Source organism: Poecilia latipinna, unplaced genomic scaffold (genome assembly GCF_001443285.1).
Source record: "Poecilia latipinna isolate Pla-1442-1.1 unplaced genomic scaffold, P_latipinna-1.0 Scaffold243, whole genome shotgun sequence".
Taxonomy (NCBI): Eukaryota; Metazoa; Chordata; class Actinopteri; order Cyprinodontiformes; family Poeciliidae; genus Poecilia; species Poecilia latipinna.
Window position 1 is genome coordinate 485256 of NW_015112859.1, and position 17760 is coordinate 503015.

The 17760-nt window shown below is 36.0% G+C and overlaps 2 protein-coding genes across 5 annotated transcripts in view; one reads left to right on the top strand and one right to left on the bottom strand.

Annotated features, from left to right (window-relative positions):
- Positions 1–650, bottom strand: part of LOC106947472 (uncharacterized) — a 146982-nt gene extending 146332 nt beyond the window's left edge. The window contains exon 1 of the mRNA XM_015032488.1: positions 384–650. Coding sequence (XP_014887974.1) covers positions 384–489 — 106 coding nt within the window. The 5' untranslated portion in view covers positions 490–650. The remainder of the gene's footprint in view (positions 1–383) is intronic.
- Positions 651–6103: 5453 nt separating this feature from the next.
- The window catches only part of rusc2 (RUN and SH3 domain containing 2), a 31469-nt gene continuing 19812 nt past the window's right edge, over positions 6104–17760 (top strand). Inside the window, exon 1 of one of the 4 annotated variants that reach the window (XM_015032518.1) lies at positions 6104–6302. The gene's annotated coding sequence lies outside the window, so the exon portion shown is untranslated. Of the gene's footprint in view, positions 6303–11547; positions 11668–16318; positions 16432–17760 lie in introns of those variants that run through there. The other 3 variants (XM_015032522.1, XM_015032521.1, XM_015032520.1) reach the window with 3 other exon arrangements.

A 17760-nucleotide genomic window follows, 5' to 3' on the forward strand; every position in this document is an offset into this window, starting at 1 on the left:
ACCTTTTAAATTGAAAAAAAAAATTAAACCAGTTTTGAGGGTGTTTTCTTTTTCCCCCCCCCCCCCCCACTAAATGTTACTTTAAAATTTGCTCTCCAGTTTAAAACTTTTTCTAGTTAAGTTCAAGTTTTAAGGAGGTTCCACACGAATAAAGTAGATTTACTGTAATCTTCTTATTTAGACTCGAAGGCATCGACTTCAAGGTTTCTGTAAAACAATTGGATGTAGTCGAATTCACTCCTGCTTAAAATGCGGTGATTTTTGACTAAAAATAGACTTTACGCTTTGAGTTCTGTATAATTCCTTCTACAGTTTTGTACCAATTTCCCCTCTCAAACCATAGCAAGCATAATATTTAACATAAATCTAACCAGAGCGCATACCTCTGACGCACAGCAGGGACATCGCAGCGGGATTCTGCAGTTCCTCCAAAGCCGAGCAACCCTCAGTGAGTTTCCCCAACCCAGTTGCCTGTTGCTCCGCAGTCATTTATACTCCAGCCAAAAATCTCACTCACTTTCCGCGCCATCACACAAATGAATAAAATAAAAAAAAGGAAGCAGCAATGATGTGACGCGGACAATCCGCGGAGCCCTGAGGGGTTTCAGGGTTGACTGTCACCGGCTGAGACCGACAGACTACCGGCTGAAATCCGGTAGAGCGAGGCGGCTCTGCTGCTGCGTTCACGGACCGGAGTAAGGAGTCGGAGTTTAGAGATTCCGATTCGTAACAGGTGTTTCATGCAACTTTTAGAAAAATTGTATTGACCCACGTCTTTAATATAAAGCTTTGGCCATTTAGAGTATCTTTTCTAGAACAAAAAGGTAATTTATACTTTATCAAAACCAATTGTAACCCTCAGCATGAAGTTTTACAACCAGAACCCACCAACTTCCTTTAGATAATATTTTAGTTGTGTGAAGAAATTGAAGCCATTAGTCATCATTGACTAATGATGACTAATTAGTCATCATTACCCTTCCAGTAAAGACAAAAAAGTCTCGAGTCTTCTTTCTTCCATAGTTTAGAGCAAACTCATCATAAAGAGACAGTAGAAAACAGTCGAGGGGATAAATATAAATGCTGTAAACTTACCTGGTGGAACTCTTCGTCTTCCTTCATTTTGATCCAAAGAATGAAACATTCTATCAGAAGGCTGGTGTTGTTCCCAGACCTGAGGATTTGGTTGATTTGGTCCTTGAGGTTTGGGCACCTGATGTCTTTGGTGGCTGATAGGTGCCTCTAAAGAGGGGTTTTGCTTGCATCTTTGCCCATGAGACAGGGGTAGATAATGTTGCTGGTAGGAAGGACCCTGAGACCTCTGGGTTGGGGGTCTTTGTTAGTGGTTTATTAGCTCTTGGGGTTTGGGCCCCTGCTGGAAGTTAAAGGCCTGGTTTGGAGAATTTGGCCTGTGGCTGGTTCCGTGGGACTCTGGCCTTTAATATTGCCGATGGTTGCTAGGTACCTGAGGCATAGAGTTTATGGGAATGTTCTCCCTTGGTGCCCAGAAACATGGAACTGAGGTTTCTGCTGATATCTTGGCACCTGAGTTGTAACCTTGATTCACAAAAGGAACATGGGGAAACTTTTCTTGATGGTTGAGGACCTCAGACTGCGAAGAGGGAATCAGTTGGTAGCCATGAGGGACATTGCTCTCAGCAGGAGCAGAATCATGAGGGAAAGCTGTGAAACAATAAGTTATAAGCTCCGGTGCCCAAGATATAGAGTGTATGACAATCCAAAACTCATAATTCAAATGTTAATCAGCAAGCTGACATTCAGTTCTGGCTTGGAGCTCCCCAATGAACAGCAGCCAGAGCAGCACCAGCCTAGAAATAAATCAGGTTAAACCATAAATATAGATCATTCAAGGAAATGTTTAAGTCTGAAAATAACTGCCCCCAAAAATGCTACCATTGAATATTTGCCATGGCTTGAGAAAAAGTCAGGAAAACAAACATTTAGAAATACCTGTAAGACTCAACAAACTAACCCAGTTTATGTCTTTCTTCTTTCCATAAAGCTGAGAAACCTGCTAAGCATTTAACTAGATGTGAACTAACCAATCACAGCTGCTTCATCCTGAACGCTTGACTGACATGAGGTGGATCTAATGGAGGCAGGTTCAACCTGCAGGTGTTTCAAGAAAGAAAGCTTCATTTTATGTCTGTTGAGAATTTTTATTTTATTTCAAACAAGTTTTTAAAAGACCGAAAGACTGATTTTATGTAAGAAATGTTACTTTTAGTAAAAACTGAGGAACGCTGAACATTTGACATTTTACAACTGAAAAAATTCAAAGACATCTTTGGAAGAGGTAAAATTTTTATTGATTTTTTTTGTAGTTCTTAAAATACCAGGTAAATATCTGAAAAGTATCTAAGCTCATAACATCCTTAAGTTAATTAAATATAATGATTTATTCTTTGTAATAAATGAAATATTTGCGCAACTATTGCCAGATAAGGGTAACTTCTCATTTTGAGTCATATTATATGCAATATTTACATAAAATACAAAAGTTACTTCAACATTTTCTAGCTGATGTTCCTTTCTGATCTTATGAAAAATATTTTATTTTCATATATTCTAAGACATGAATGCAACACATAACTTATGTGACTGCTGTATTTAAAACATTTTAAAATGTATTTACATTTTTTAATAGTTGTATAGATATAAAATAAGCCTCTGAACAACGAGCATGTGTTTTATTTATTCTTTTACAGTTGTTTAAGATTGCTTTGTTGTATTAAGGTTTGATTTTGGATACTTTCATAAATAGAACAATTTATATGTATATTTGTACAAAAAGCTACTTGCAGATCCACTCTGTGAGGGATCCATGTAAGATTATACAGCTGAGCAACGGATGCCAAAGATCAGACTCTAGTACAGAACTTCCACTCATGTTATGTAAACAGATCTTTTTTTTTAATCTGAAAAAAACAGAAACAAACATTATATAATGAACTACCTCGTCGGTAGTACTGGGATTATGGGGAGATCCTGTATGCACATGCAGCTGCCGTTATCCTCATCTCACCGGACGAGACCAGATCAGAAAACGTAGAAGCTATAGTTCTTAATAAACTCAGAGTTAAAGACACCAGAGCAGGTAAAATGATGTTGAATGTATATTAAAATGTTTATTATAGCAGAAACTAAATATTTCATTCAAAACTTATTGTGAAACTTGTGGATCCTTTGAGTAAGTGTTACATCATCTTTGGTTTGGTACAAAATCAGTTGTTTATAATTAATTAAACCAGAAATTAGTATATTTCACCTATATTCTGCAAGCATAAATCCATTACAAGTTGATTTAGAAAAAATGCAGCTCTTAGCTACTCCTACAGGACACATTCTGTCATCTAGTGGCAGAAAAAGGGAGTTCATTGGTCAAGTACAAAAAATCTCCTGCCAAAAATGCATGTGGAGAGTATTAGGATATTAAATCCATATTAAACCCATACTAATAATTGCATTACCTTTAGGTTGCCAGTAGGGCCCTCCCATTCAGCATGGTGGGATGTTTTGTGATCCAGCTAAAAGGTGGAAAGAGCAAAAAATTGGTAGAAATGTTGATCCATAATGATTATTTTTAATTCTATCACGACATTCACCAGAATTATCAAATTAAAACCTAAAAAAATTTGCTTTTTGCAGTTGTCACTCTGGGAATTAAACAGCTAACTCACAACTAAACTAAATTTTCACAACTGAAACCACCCATCACTCTCTTTACCCAGTTAAACCCAATTAAACCCAATTAAACCACTCCAGCAGTTTCACTTTTGCAACATTACAATCCAAACCACAACAGATGACTGGTTTAAGATGCTAAGTACGTAAACAGATGGTCAAAAATCAAACAAGTGGCGGTGCAATTATTTTATTATGGATATTTGTACTGTCATTTCTTTTTAACTTGACTAAAAACTGATGTGTAAACATTTTCAGATAAAGTACTTAACATGGTTTTATTATTCATGCCAACAAGAGTGAAATACAAAATTTTTCTGGTAGCCCTGATACCCCATCAAGATATGGGGTATCATGATGGGGTATTCAATTTGCTAGTTAGTGCTTAAGCCTTTTCAGAACAGCCTTGAAAAAGAGTTTTTTGTTTTTTTTGTTTGTTTGTCTTTGTTTTTTATTAAACTGCAAAAATTCACCCTACTTCAGCATGCTTAAAAAAGTTATATTCAAGTACCAGACATACAGAACTTTGGTTTTGGATGGTTGACTTCCCTCACCACCCAGACAGATGCTTCAAAGTTACTATATGAATAAAGCACCACTTTACCTTTCCAGGAATATACTTCCTTAATTCAAATTAGTGTCCAACACTGTAACAAAGAATTAGAAAAACCCAAGAAATGCAGTTACCACATGTCAATGTATTGGCTTTTATTTTCTGAGTTGTCAAGTTTTGGCCAACTTAATAAAGGTACAGCTGCATGGTTGGAGGGCTGGAAAGAAAAAAAATATGAAAAGAAGAAGAAGAAAAAGAAGAACAGAAAGATGTACAATTTTTCTGCCACATTTTATGCTTAGTTTAGTTCACATAATCTAATGAGTTTCTGGAATCTGACCAGGTGTCCATATTTGCCTTATTTTTGGTGATTTATTGCAGGAGGTCCACTTAATTTTATGAAAATGATGGCAGCCAGCTCAATTGTGCAGTGAAATATATCAGTAAATTTCAATTAATTCAATGACAAAGCAGGAAACTGTTTATTTTCTGAATGAATTTAATGTGCTTAATTGTGCTAAATGTCATTGTAAAACGTCCTGTTTGATTGTAATAAAAAATATGACCACTAGATGGGGCTCATTTAACATAACAGAAGAAAGGCTGATAAGGTAAACAGATTTGACATTTAATTATATGATCCCACCTTAAATGTATTTTTTCTTTATGTTTGGTAGTAGAGGTCAAGCTGATTTACAAAGAACATGATACTCAAACTAATCTATGAGTCTAACATATCTACTATCATTAGCATAATTTGTAATTAGCTTACATCATAACAGTGGCTATTATGGCTGTTGATTTTAACCTCGCAAGGGAAACAAACAAAAAAATAATTTGGAGTTTGAAATGTAGAGAGGTATTTAGTGTGCCATTTTTTAACTATTCAGAAGTAACATCAGCTGATGAATAATACATTTACAGTAAACAAGTTGAGTTTGACATCTTATACATCCCCAACAGGGACAGCAGCCACAGGAAGAGATTAACTGTTATTTGCGTAACAATATAGAAAAAGTATTTCTAGGTGTAACAGAATTTACACCTAGTTACATTTATTCAGGCACATTTACTTGAGTAATGTTTTTAAAAGTACTTTTAGGAGTATTTTACTATGATATTCTTTTTACTTTCTCTTAATTATTTTTTTTTATAAAGTAATTGCTACTCTTACATGAGTAAAATTTCTGGATTTTCTGGATTATTCACAGTTCTCAAATTCACCTGACACAGACACACACAGTTTTTGTTAAAGTTTTTTTTATTGAAAAAACTGATTTGGAACATTTTTTAGTTTGCCTATTTTATTTGTTTGTTACTTTATGAATTATTGTCATTTATGTCCTTCAAATACCAACATTTCTACTTAATTTTATTTTTTTTCTTTCTGATTATGTAATTTTAAATATTAAATGATTGATAATTTGATAACTTATTCAGTACTTGATTAGCCTTTTTACGAAATACTTTTTTACTCTTACTTTAGTAATTTCTTGACTACTTTTTACTTTTACTTGAGTAAAAATATGTTGAAATAGTGATACTCTTACTTGAGAACAATTTTTGTTCTCAAGGTTCTTTAAATAAATAAATAAATAAATATATATATATATATATATATATATTGCTAGATTGGTGCGCTTGTGGGCTCCCTCGTGGTGTAGGGGCCCTAAGCAGCTTTGGGCCGGCCCTGGATAGAATTAAAAACCGTTGTTATCTTTGTGTAAAATCCCTCATTATTGAGTATAGAACTTATCCCTGGATGAGGCGACATGCTTGTTGACAGTCATTTGTCCCAGCCCGGGTCAGATAATCCGGTCTGGGGCCAAGATGGTGACCTCAGGCTGACGTGAGGCTCCGGGTCCCTCCCATCCTGCGATGCTCCTCCGCGGCTCTGCCTGCCTGCCTGCCTGCAGTCTGTCTCTCAGAGAGAAAACAACATTCCCACACGGAGAAAACTAGCAACCCACCAGCTCGGTCATACAGCGCTACACCCGTTGGTTTTTTATCGGAAACGGAACGACCGAAGACTACGTCGGACAAGGTAAAGCGGATAAATGCTGATTTTTGTTGTTTGAACCGCGGGTGGGTGAGGAGAAAAGGCTCCGCTAACCATCATCGAGTCGGAGGTGAAAACATAATATGATGCAGTCTGAACCGAAAAACACAGCTTCGGTTTCCCCGCTTCATAGTATTTTATTAAGAGTGAAATATTTTCCGTCTACAGTGAAGTAAATTACGCTTTAATGGAAAGGTGACCCTAAAATTAGCTTGTGGCGTTATGTGTATGAAGGCTCGTTCTAACGGTTTGACACATCACCATCTTCATCGATGTTTAACTGTGTATGTTCGGATTAAATATGGCAGCCATCTGCTCTGAATTAGATTGTAATTAGTAAGATTTATATTTATACAGTGTATGTTTGTTGGTGGCGCAGAGTTTGCCCCTTCAGCGGCCTTGTCCCCTCTGTTATCTCCATATTGATCCCACATTACTGGAATCATCCTCAGCAACACGCGTCACGTTCAAAAGAACGTACCAGTACGACTTCCGCTCTGGCCGTTCAAAATAAAAGCATGTCAACTTCTATCATTGTTTTTGTTTTTTGGGAGGAGTTCTATGCTTCATTTTTGTTATAAAGATTTATATGAATTATTATCTTTGCGGATTTTATTTAAAGTGATTATATTAAGTAAAAGTACATTTTGAGCAAAGCAGCACACACCAAAGTAGATTTTAAGGTATTTTCTAACTTCCTTGCAGTATTTTGTAGATAACTGAATGACTGTGTACATACAGTTACTATTAAAAAAACCTTAAAAAATATGCTTATTCATATATTTACGTAATGAAGTGTGCTTTTTGAAAAAATATGAAAACCTCACTTAGTAACTGCATTTAATATTTTTACATTTATCTATTGATGCTTTCATGGAACCAAAATCATAAGGCAAACAATCTCTACAATGCTATCAGTTTTCATTATTTGAATTTCATAGATATTATTCGATAACATAAATCTCCATCCCTACACACCAATGTGGCTTTTACTGGCAGATAAAGATTTTTATTTTGACTTTTTGTGCCCTCAAAAAGGCAAGTTATTTCTACATTAAACACAATAAATACAGTATATGTGTTTTTCTTTTTGGCATGAACAACGTAGGGTTTCAGTTTTGATGTATTAAAGGTGCAAGCTCAACAAAAAAAGAAGATATGTTACATTATCTTTCAATAATACAATCTGATCTAATTTAAGAAGTGTACCCAACGAATAATACTTTGAGACAATGGCCTTGTTTAAAATTTATTTTTAAGCTTTTATTTTGAAGGCTGGAGGCCTGTTTTTCCTGTTATATTCCTGATGGTGTCTTGTTGTCTTTTACAGAGAGAGGGATGCAGATTACTCTCTGATCTAAACAGCGTTATGTTTGTGTCAGGGCTGCAGGATTAGCATTAAGCTTTGATACCTAACCTGATTCCCATCAGATGGATCATCTGTGTAAACTGATCTGATCATCTGTGTAAAATTTTTCCTTTAGGGAGTGACTGTGACTGCTCAGATTTAATTTCCTGCTCTTTTTTAATCTCGGCTTTGTTTTGTTTTTTCCTAAAGTATTTTCATAAAGCGTAGGAGTTTTGTGTCTGTAAAGCGTCTTATCCTGTTGTCTGTACCGTTAAAGACAATCAGATAATCTCAGGAGGAATGCAGAGGAATAAAAGGTGATATTGTTATATAAACTGTTTTTGTGCTGGGCTGGTCTGCATTTTGTAGCCCTTCTCACCGTTTGACATTGTTGCCTGTCTTTCATTGTTAGATAATTTTTGTTTGTCTCTCAAGTGCAAACCAAAGAAGCTCGAATTTCATTCTTTTGTATTATTTTCTTTTCAGGTTTTTGACCTTTTTACAGTGGCAATAGATGCACTTAAAACCATTTTTTAAATTTTAGGACAGCTTCTGAAAGTACATGAGCTACTTTATATATTAGTGTCCTGTTTGTTATTATATTGTATTGTTTTATATAGATTTTGTTTTAAATTTCTAGTATTTGTTCAGGATTTTCAGCTTTTTCAAGTTATTTTATTATATTTACTCACAAAAGACTAAATAAACTATTAGGTTTACATATCTCAGGCCACTCATTTTGTGATTATTTCTCTTTTTAGTTTAGTTCCTGACAGGATTTACATGTAAATATAGGGCTAGACAATAAATCAATAAAAATATATGTTGTAATAGGTATGGTAATCAATATTAATAGATATTTTAGAGTATTGAATGTAATATACAGAATATTTTCTGGACTTGGATCCAGAGTGATTTGGTGGAATCAACTAACTCTCTCAATCTTTGGTTACCTAGCAACAACCTGCTGGGCAACGAACAGTTTAGAATTCCCTCCAACTCTGGTTACCTAGCAACAACTTGTTGAGTCACTTTACCACCTTTTGCCTCATAACTGCTTACAAATAAACAATGTTGTAGAGTGAAAACTGTGGATAAAACACGCAAAGTCATGCCACCAGCTTGGCAGTATTTCAGATATTTAAAAAAAAAAAATCAACAATTATCGATGAAACGCTTATATCGTGATACGTTTTTCAGTCATGTCGTCCAGCCCTGTTTAAATATAAACCCAAGTTCTTCCAGAACTAAAACGGGAATAAGGCTCCAGCTCAAACTGATGTCTTTTGACAGTGACTCAGCTGTTGTTCATCAGCTGCATATATGTCAGTCACCAAGCCCTGAGTTTGTGTCTGGGTTTTAATTAGCCGTCCTTCCAGTCTCCAACACTGGCCTGCTTGTTTAACCAATGACCATGTGGAGCAAAGTCTGTTGGTACAGCAGAAATATTACAACACGTGCAATTATACTTTGCATAATTTTGCCAATTTGTGTCAAGCAAAGCTGAGTAAATTTATTGGCATCCTTGAGGCTGGAAATACACTCAAACTGACCATCCTAACGCAAAAAATGTGTTTTAACTTAAAAATTAAAAACAAGAGGCATTCATAATAATGGACACAATAAGCAATAAATCAATTAATCACATGTTGAAGGCAATAATTCCTATTTTCATGATTTATTGTTTTTCTCTTTTTGCTCTTCCTACCGAAAACTGGAGGACAAAAATCTTCATTCTGGAGCTTTGGTCTCAACTAGCCCTTTTTTGAAGGACAGTTTTGTTTACAGAGACATCACAATTAATTTTATTTGTTGTTTTCTTTATTTATTCTGGATATTTAAAATGTCTTCCTGTTCCAGTGTTAAATGTTTGTTATAATTTAAAGTTTATTGATATCTGATAATGTGTTTGCATTATTATTTGTTATCATTACAGGTCAAGTAATAAGTACTTAGTAGTAGTAGTGTGACATTTCTGACATTTGAAATCAAATGCAAAATTACTCCATATATGTTATTTAAAGTTCAAAGCATTTTGGCTCTTATTGTGAAGGGCTGCTTACTTAGCATTAGCTGCTAGCAGCTGCTGGTGGAGGTTATATGATCTTCCTGCTTTGTCAGGTGGTAGATCCATTTTACTAGCTAAAAATATTGTCAATGAAAGAAAATAAGTCTTGGGTCGATTTTGCTGTCTGAGACTGAAAACCGTTTTAAAAGGGCTTAATTATGTGTTTTACAGTCATGTAGTGCCATTTTATAGCATAATCAAGTAACTATGTTATATTTAGTTGTGATAAAAATGCTGTATATATCAAATATGACTTAAAAGAAATTTGATTTTCTGATTTAACACCTTGAAATCAGGCCTCTGTCTCTTTAAAAACTCCTACTCTTTCTGAAACTCTGCCTTCAGGAAGTCATCACAACATGACTCCTCAATTGACCCTTTAACAAAGTTTTTATCAGCGTTGCACTGAGGTGTTTGCTAATTGCTCCTGGTTAGCCTGAAGGAGCTGGGTGGGGGATATGGTTGCCATGGAGATTAAAATACTTCTCAAACATGCATGAAAGAATCAGGTATGTTTTTGGTGAGGGAATAACATTATAACATGGTGTAAAGCTAAAAAAAACCCTTTGATTTTACATGATACTGCCCCTTTAAGAAAATCTGCACTGGAAATGTTACAACCTGAAATGGGAATTCTTCAAAGAACAGATCCTTTAGTTTCTTCAAAATCAAATCAAACTGTTCTTATAATCATTGAATGTGTCCATTTCCTGTAAAATGTGCAGTATGTCTGCTTTGACCATCAGTGGCCGTCTGAACTGTGTTTTCCCCAACAATGAAGTTCCTGTTCTAAATTAGGGCTGGTGGTACAGCCAGTTCTCCACTGGTTCTATAAAAGAAACCCACCAATGAACCACAACGTTGGAGCCAAGTCATTACGTCACTAAAAATGCCTCCAATGTAAATGTTAGATCCTTCCTCTTGGTACAAAGACACAGTTATTTAGATAAATAAGAGCAAATATAGATGCTGTTTTAAAGAGCGAGCAGGGATTGTTAATGCAGCATTATTTCTCTCAACCGTCCTGCAAACAGGAGGAACACACTTCAGTTCAAACTGAATTCAGTAACTCTTCCTTGAGATATTAAAGGAGCTGTCAGTGTTTATAAACAGAGCTGTAGACAATGTTTATAGATTCAGCTGATAATAGAAACGGTGATGCGGCGAGTCTCATTTTATAGTCTTTAAGCCTGAAACTGTTTTGGCTCCAGCTTGTTAAATGTGAGAACTTTATGCTTTTGCTTTGGTTTTGATTATCAGCTTCATTTAAAAATGCAATTTTTATAAATTAGCTTGTGTTGTGGGAAACAGCAGCTTATTTAAGCAAATGAAATATGTTTAATTAGTATTGATTTACATTTTATATTTTTATGTATCTATTATTTTTTAAAACTTTATTAAAATAAAAGTAATTAATGTATTAACTTAGGCATTACACAGTAAAAAAGTTAGTGGACAAAAGATTTTTAATTCTATAAAATATCATTGTACTGTGATAACTTGGAGCTGCGTAGCTTCCCAGCTCAGCTTCAGGAACCATTCATGCTTATTTTCTGTTTCTCGGTTTGCGTTTTTTGGTCGAATCTTCCTGCGTCAGTGTCCGCTGAGCTAATCACTGTGGCGTTACAGGATTAGTGCCTCAGCAGCGTTCAGCCAAAGACCTTTTCCTGAACCACCTCTGCATCAGTGTGTCGGCCAACGTGCCTCCTCTCCACTCCGTTCAGCTGTTCTTCAGCGTCTCTCTGGTTATGTAATCGAGGGCCTCCAGAGGTTTGCATGTCTGCCTTCGGAAACGTCTCGGTGAGGGCTGCGATGTTAATCTGCAGTGTCAGGATCTACAGTTTTCAGCGCCACTGAGTGCAGATATGATTCATGCCCTGTTGTGTTTTTTATTTTTTCTCCTGAGGAGTGATTTTCTCTCATCAGCAGCAGAGGTCGGTGAATAACGTCTACGTCTGACTGAGTCTGGCTCCAGAGTTGGTAGTAAATAGTTACAGTTGCTCAAACACATTTACTTGAGCAACTTTTTTGAAAACAATGTACTTTTAGGAGTATTTTTATTATACTTGAGTATTTTTATTATGAAGTAATAAAATGTTCATTCAGTGGATTCTCTACCCACTGAATGAAAAACAAACATTTTTAACCTAAATACACACAGACAGTTTTTGTTAAAGTTTCATTATTGAGAGAAAGTGATTTGGAAACATTTTCTTTTTTCTCATCTTATACTTTGAGTTATTGTGATTTTTGGCCTTAAATTCCAACATTTACACTTAATTTTACATATTGGCTCGTTTATGTAATTTTTAAATATTAAATGATTTATAATTTGATCAGTACCTGGGTATTTGAGTTGACTTTTTTTTTTTTTTTTTTTTTACCAAATGCTGGTTTTATAAGGAAAAACAAGTAAATAAAAAACCAAAAAAAAAAAAATTAGTTTTCCACGACTTTTATGTTTGAAAGGAAGCAGAAAGAAGTGAACACTTATTTAATCCTACCCCTTATCTCAATTTAATGAAATATATTACTTACAGTCTAAAAACTTAGTGATAAACTTCCTGAAGTAAATGGATTTTTTTTAAATGGGTCTTTCCAGTGTTTCAGTTCCTGATCATTCATGGAGCTTCTGTAGAAATGTCGACTGTAGACGCTGACATTAGCATTAGCGTCTGTGCTGCTGCTACATGTTTAGCATTGAGATGCTAATTTAGGGTTGAATAGCTTTGCTGATAGGCTAACTCCTTTTAGCACAACTTGAACACAGCAATTGTAATTTCCGTCATCCCATTAGATCGTTTTTAGGAGCAGAAATTAACAAAAAAGCGTCTTTGTCGTTAATCTCTGTTTGCGGCTGACGCTTGTGCGTCAGATTTACAGGCAAACCAGAAACACGAACATAAAGGAACCGTTGAATGTAAAAAAAAAATTGATTGTGTTAAAAAATGTAATCTATATAGCTAATTAATCAAACTGAATGCGTTAAATCCCGTCTCTGCTGCAGATATATTGATATTTCTAGTAATGCTTGTTTTAAATATACTGTGGCTGAGATTCCTGGTAGCATCTATAAATCTAGTGCTTTCTTTACAAACAACTCACACAAATGAACAGGTTTTTCCCACCAGCTTTGAAGCTTAATTGTTTTCCTGAGTCTCTGCTTGCACTGCTGCTCTGATTTAAAGCTGCCCTGACAACTGTTTGGTGGCGGTGTGTGTGTGTGTGTGTGTGTGTGTGTGTGTGTGTGTGTGTGCGTGTGCGTGTGTGTGTGTGTGTGTGTGTGTGTGTGTGTGCGTGTGCGTGTGTGTGTTTACGTGAATACACCCCGGCCTGCTCTGTATTTCAGGCTCGTTTGTCTGACTGAAGGAGAGCTACGAGCTGCAGGGACTTCATTAATAACCTGTTCACATTCTCATTGTGTTGTTCTGTGGAAGAGAACAGAACAGGAAGTTCACCTCAGTGTGCAAACTGTACAAGTTTGAGAAACGGTGCTTTAAAACTTTAAATACATTTTTAAGTTTTATTCACCAATCAGTGATTACATAAAACAAACATTACAGACTAACAAAAAGAGGCATTGACAAATAACGGCAACAAACATAAAATAACCAACTAAACAAACAAGCAAAGAAACAAAACATTTAAATTGATATATTCAGGACAAAGACAAACAAACAAACAAAAACAATGAACTCCTTTAACATGTGGGATATAATATACTTTCTTTTTTACTTTAATTTTGGCAGTTATTTACTGATTTATGTTATTTTCCTGCTCTCAAAAGCACAGTTTACTGTTTTCACTTGTTTTTTTTTAATTTATATCATATAACACGCTGCAAATATAAGATTTGTTGTTTTCTGGCAACAGTTCAGATTCCCACTGAACAATAATAGTTGATCTACCATACTTATATTTTTAACAATCTATATTTTTAATGACGACTAACCCTTCATTTTCGGTTCACGCAAAAGAGAGATTTTTGGAACAATTAGAAATATTATGAATCAATTGTTTTATTTTGAATGGCATTATTTACTGCAGTCTTAACTTTTCAAATCAAATAATCATCAATTTAATAAAATTTAAAAAGGAAAAAAAATCACACACAAAAAGCTCCAAAAAGTAATTTTGTTAATTTTGGATCCTAAAAAAAATGGTTAAAAAACAACAACAACAACAACAACAACAACAAAAACAACAACTTCCTTGTTTTGTTTTACAAAAATTCTTAGCTTATTCTCAAAGTTTCTGAGTTTTTGGCAGAAAATACTACTTATTTTTCTACAATGACCCTCAATCCATCTTCTTTACACCCTTGACCGGGCGAGAGGTGGAGTCACCCTGGACAGGTTGCCAGTCTGTCACAGGGCAACACAGACACAACCATGCATACACACACTCGGGGGCAATTTGGAGAGGCCAATTAACCTGACAGTCATGTTTTTGGACTATGGGAGGAAAGTGGAGTACCTGGAGAAAACCCATTATGCACAGGGAGAACATGCAAACCATGCAGAAAGACTGGGGCCAGGAATTGAACCCAGAACCTTCTTGCTGCAAGGCAACAGCTCTACCAACTGCACCACTGTGCAGCTCCTACAATGACCCTAATACACGATATTAGATGTTGTATGTTTACTGTATTAAATGAAAGCCGTGTAGTTTTCAGCTTCTTTTGGGCTCGACTGAATAAATTTATTTTCAGTAATAAGAAAGGATTTGGGTAACTGTCTTTCAAAACGGTCACTATATTTAGCCAAGATTAAGAAAGAATTAAAGCTGATTTTGTTGCAGCAAAGTCGGTGTTTCCATAAAAGTCTCTGGATAAACTTGGTTTTACCTTTTGTTAAAAGTTGCTTATAAAAAGACAAATTATTTTTTTTGTACTTTACATTTTCCTGTTTAAGAAAATTATTTTTACCTTGATTTTTTAAATTAAAAGTCTCCATCTGCATTTCAAGGCCAAATTTAATTTTTGAATTTCAGCTGGGGGCGGCACAAAATCAGCCCAAGGGCCACAATAGGCCCCCGGGCCGCATTTTGGATCTCCTGATCTAAAGTGATCTCCTGCTGGATGTGAGTTAATATCCTCGCCTGTTGGTGGCGCCAGCACATGGTGGGCATTAGTTATGCAAGCTTTTGTAAGCTCCTCAAGTTCAGGCAGACAAACAGCAGAGGAGGGAAGCTGCCGTTAATCCTGGAGGGGAAAGCTGGGATCGAGGTCATGTTTTCACGCAGACGTCCCCGGGGTTGACCGACCGGGATCTCTCAGGGTCGAGTTGTTTTCCTTAAGCAGCAACCAATCAGCTGAAGATTTAAAGCTGCTGTAACTTTTATTTTAAGAAAAAAACTGCTAACTAGCCTGAGCATTTACAACAAGTTATGCTAGCTGTAGCACAGTAGAGAGCAATTCAAAGGGTGATTGACAGCGCTAAGACCCGCCTCCTGGCTCTGATTGGTCGTTTTTTTAGTTAGCACTGGGAGAAGGCAGAGAAACTAAATTTTTTCACAGATTATTCGTCTCAGACCATACTGTTACACTACATTTTACATTACATTTTTTAGTATTAAAATTGTTTTAAATAAAAAGTATACTTCTTTATTTTAAAAATAATCTTTTTTATAATTTGTTTAAATAGATTTTGTCTTTTGTAAAAAGTTTTTTACAATAGTTTTTTAATAGTTTTTAAATTCAAAATCATTTCTAAAACTATTTTCAGTAAAATATATTTTTTATGAAAACAATCAAATAGTTTTTTTAAATAAAAAAATATTTTTCTATGACATTTTTTAAAATAAAAGTGACATACTCCAGTTCTGAGGTTGCAAAAAGCAGAATATTTTACGACACTATCCACAATTTTGATTTTAAAACAAAATAACTCTTTGATTTTTATTTTGTTTGGTTTAGAAATCACTGGATTGTTATCATATCTTAGTAAACTCCAGAGCTTTATCTACTTGACATCAACCTAACTTCTCCATTTTGTCCCAGTAAGTTGTGACGAAGCCTTCAGGAATGTTAAATTACAGCATTTCGTCTCATCAGCTCCTCCCTCCAGACGTCTTCAGCAGCGTTTTGGTGAACGGGAGCAGCGAACAAAAGCTGCATTCATCTCCAGCAGAGGGAGGATGTGCAGGCAGACAGATACAGACTGTTCCTCCGTGGCAGGAGGAGGAGAGGCAGCATGGAGTTCAGACAGAGCAGGATGGAGGAACGACTGGAGGGATGACTGGAGGGACGACGGATTTAAAGCCACATTCACATCAGAAAACACCCGATTCCGGCTAACAGAAACATTCTGATCATTTCAGATCATTCTAATGGGAGGACTTTGGGTCCGTTCATCCATTCCTCCTTAACTTTGAGTTTTGAATGTCTGGAGTATCAACAGGAAACAGTCTGTGGGAATCCTGAAGTTATTTTCTGTCCCTGCTTTTACAGAAGAGGCCTGCTGCTATTTTTATTTCACAAATTTAACTGGACTATATTCTGTAGACGATAAGAACTCTGTGAATCATGTCCATCACCCGTTGGTCTGGACGTGTAAATTGTCTTTCCTGGTGAGGAAGTGCTGCCTGCTCTCCCTCCGCCGCTCACATATTCCTGGAAGTGCAGCCCTGATGATATAAGTGGGAGGATGTCCTTTGTTTCAGCTTTGCTTCCTCATCCTGCACAGCTCCATTAATAGGTCAGCTTCCCACCCTGTTCTCATAGAAACTGGCTTCCTTATTCACTAAAACCTTTCACTTAAATTCCTTCTTAATTGACAGTTTTTCCGTTATAATAAGCGAAGCCTTTTATTTCCCCCACATACTGTTGAATTGTTGAAACAACTAGTCGCTTCTCTAAGCTGAACTTCTCTGAATCTACTTTGTTGGTCTGTTGTATTTTAGTGGTTTGTTGCTAAATCTTTCCCTTTGTCCAAACAGTCTCTTGTATTTCTTCCTTTTTTTCTGAAGACATTCTTGTTTGCATTTTGAGGTTTACAAATATATTTTCAATATAATAGAAGCTAAAATCCGCTTGACACCTTCTTTAAAAAAGCATATAATTTACTCTTTTAATTCTTCAAAGAACAAATTCACCACTCTGTCAGACACAACCAATCATAGCCAGGAGGAAGATCTTAGCACTGTCAATCACCCTTGTGTACAAGGTGCTCACACCCTCCCCCTTGTTTTATGCTACAGCTGGTTCACCACAACAGCGCCGAATGCTAAGGCTAGTTAGCTTAGCCACCAATAGCTTAGCTTCCTGTAACGGTAAGTTGTTTATCCACCACCGTCACATTTAGCAGTTAGTACCTGAGGTTGATTGGCAGCATTAAGACCCTCTTCTTGTCTCTGATTGGTTGTTTTTGACCGGCGCTTTTCTTCAGGCGGCACCGGAAGAAGGTGGAGTAGCTCTGTCTTTTCAAGATTTATCTGTCTCATATTTGTCCCAATATATGGACAGTGTTATTAAATATGTAAAAAAACAACATTTTCTGTAAAAGCTACTTGCTGCGGCTTTAATGCGTTATTTTGAGTCAAAACATCAGACTTACCTATTTCAATCACTAAACCTGTAATCCTCCCGTAACCACACTTCATTATATGTCCAAACACACATTATGCAATCATCCTTTCTGCCCCAGCAGCTAATCTCTTAAGCCCCTTTTGGGTTTCCTTTGTCAAGCATTGTGTTGCTCATTAAGCTAATACTGGAACATCCTGCTAAAGAGAAAATCAGTGGACCGAGACACATTAAAATTGGTTAAAATCAGCTAAATAAATGAGTTATTCACAGTTTTGGATGGCCGTATTGTGGAGGTTTCACTTCTTTGTTCAAAGCCAAGTCTTCGCTAATAAGGTCATCAAACTGGAGAACCGTTCCAGTTGTTATACTGGTTTTAACATGCTGGCATTCAAACCTGCAGGCTCAGGTAGGGAAGTAACAGGACTGCATGTAAAGCGCTTAATCTGAAATATTATTAATAATGATATATGACTGTAAGAGGGGGAAAGTAAGTAAATTA